Raw genomic sequence first — 2,314 nt, 5'->3', positions numbered from 1 at the left:
ACAATAAAATGAACAAAAATTTTACCAGAATTCATTAAATAGAACTGTAAATTACCTACTAAACTGCCGAACGATCGCCTAAATATCGGGCTATTTTATATGGCAAATTAAATGATTAGAATAAAGTAATTTGCAATTAAAAGTTGTGAAATTTTGTATGGAAGATTTCCCCAATTTTTGAACTGTGTTAGAATTAAACCATGTTATATGAGAGATACCTGTATTTCGGTTTCCAGGGAATTAAATTTCTTTCATCATAACTTCAATGTTTTGTAATACTGTTTCTGAAAATAATATAATGTGGGTTGTGTGATTTAGGGTGTCTGGAAAAAGGTATTCCACATTCCAAACATTTTGTCTCTTGGCACCATTTATGTGACTTGGAACAGTTTTGAAGGGTGTGTCCAAGGAAATTCTAAAATCTAATTTTCTCTATGTTAATAACAGCCACACTAATTTATATATATATTATTTAAATGCCTTAGTTTAAAATAATAAATGGTTTTTTTTTTTTAAACTCAATATCTTCAGAGTGCATTGACAAAGAGAAAAAGATGCATTATGAATATATAAAATTAAAAGAATAATTATGATAAATATAATTTTATTAATAGTGTTAAACAAGTATTTATTCTAATTATGAAATTTTAATGTAGAGGTTTTTTATTTTCAAAGCTTTTAATGATTTTCTGTAGTTCTTGAAATGAATTTATTGAAAATTGATATATCTGAACTATATGAAATAAGTTATTAAAGAAATCTATAATAGATTTTGAATTTTTGTTTCAGTAATTATCAATTAGCAAAATTTTTTAAAATAATGAAAATTGTATCTAATTTTATTTATTTTAAATTATTAATAATAATTTTAACTTTTTTAGCCACCTCTAGTCCAAGCAGTATTTAAAGGTGATATAAATGAAGTTCAGGAATTGTTATTTAATCGTGAAGAAGTTAATTATCAAGACTCTGAACGGCGTAGTATATTACATGCTGCTGCATTCTGTGGCCATGCAGAAATAAGTGATCTCTTATTATTAAGTAGTGCTAGAGTTAATACAAAAGATAATCATTGGGTGACTCCTCTTCATAGAGCTTGTTGTTCTCAAAGTGAAGTAAGTAATTTTGTCTTAAAGATGTTATTTTTACTGAGATTTTATTGCATTGATATTTGTAGGTATTTGCTTATTTATTAAACATAACTTTTTATTATTTATGTGATATCTGTTTGTTTTATATGTATTTATCATACATTATATGGTACAAGTAAAAGTTATTTTCTTCTTTAATATCATATAAATGCTACTGACATGTTCAATATAAGTTTGATTTATTGTAAAACACAATGCAAATTTTTAAAGTTTTGTAAGACTATTAAATGTCATGTGGGTTTTATATGTGGCTATTATAATGTTAGTTAATGTTAACTATTCTATCTGAATAGAAAGATTGCGACATTCAATCTACAAAAACAAAAACACAATAGCATATTACAAACAAACATTAACACTTTGGACACAATGATGAGATAGGAACTTTAACAGTCTGTACTAAGATCTTATTGGTTACTCAGAAACTAATAAAAATTTTCTTAAGTGTGATTGGGTAGAGGTTTTTACAGAATGCAAAAATTTAAATCTGGAGTGGAGACTAAGTGGTTCATAATTCTAAAAAATACAGTAGTTCTGTTCAGGGAAGGTCTCATATTTTTGAAAAGCTTCCAAAAGCAGAAATCTGAGATAAAATCAAAATTCCCAAGAACTTTAAAAATAATAATTTACAAGTAATAGTATACAGTTGACTCACCATAAAACAAACACTGATAAAGTGAATTTTACCATTGCCCTGGCAAAATGCCATTGTCACAATGTTAAATAAAATTTGTCACAATAAAATGAACAAAAATTTTACCAGAATTCATTAAATAGAACTGTAAATTACCTACTAAACTGCCGAACGATCGCCTAAATATCGGGCTATTATATGGCAAATTAAATGATTAGAATAAAGTAATTTGTCATTAGATGTAGGCGTTAGGCGCCATCTCTTAAGTAAATTAATAATTAAAATTAAATAAATAAATTATTAAATTAATTTTAGAATTTTCTGGAATAAAAGAACTGGCCCAGGATGGGGCTTGAACCCGCAACCTCCGTTTGCCGTGCGGTGCGCTTGCCAGTTACGCCACCCGGACCCCGAGCGAGTCTTCGCTTCCAGAAGTATATTAGATTAGATATAACCTTACTTGGTTAAATACATCACTGACTGGGGACGACTTCATCGCCCACGACCCCAATGGCAATTAGGCTGTCAG

General features: G+C 28.3%; 1 protein-coding gene across 1 annotated transcript in view; it reads left to right on the top strand.

Annotated features, from left to right (window-relative positions):
• Window positions 1-881: 881 nt before the first annotated feature.
• The window catches only part of LOC111616793 (serine/threonine-protein phosphatase 6 regulatory ankyrin repeat subunit A-like), a gene marked incomplete at both ends in the record, with an annotated part of 2,577 nt that continues 1,144 nt past the window's right edge, over window positions 882-2,314 (top strand). The window contains one exon of the mRNA XM_023358155.1: window positions 882-1,115. Coding sequence (XP_023213923.1) covers window positions 882-1,115 — 234 coding nt within the window. The remainder of the gene's footprint in view (window positions 1,116-2,314) is intronic.

The sequence above is a fragment of the Centruroides sculpturatus genome, unplaced genomic scaffold, assembly GCF_000671375.1.
Source record: "Centruroides sculpturatus isolate CEXI.00-Female unplaced genomic scaffold, Cexi_2.0 scaffold3953, whole genome shotgun sequence".
Taxonomy (NCBI): Eukaryota; Metazoa; Arthropoda; class Arachnida; order Scorpiones; family Buthidae; genus Centruroides; species Centruroides sculpturatus.
Note: the sequence above shows the minus strand (reverse complement) of the source record. Positions and strands in the feature narration are given on the sequence as shown.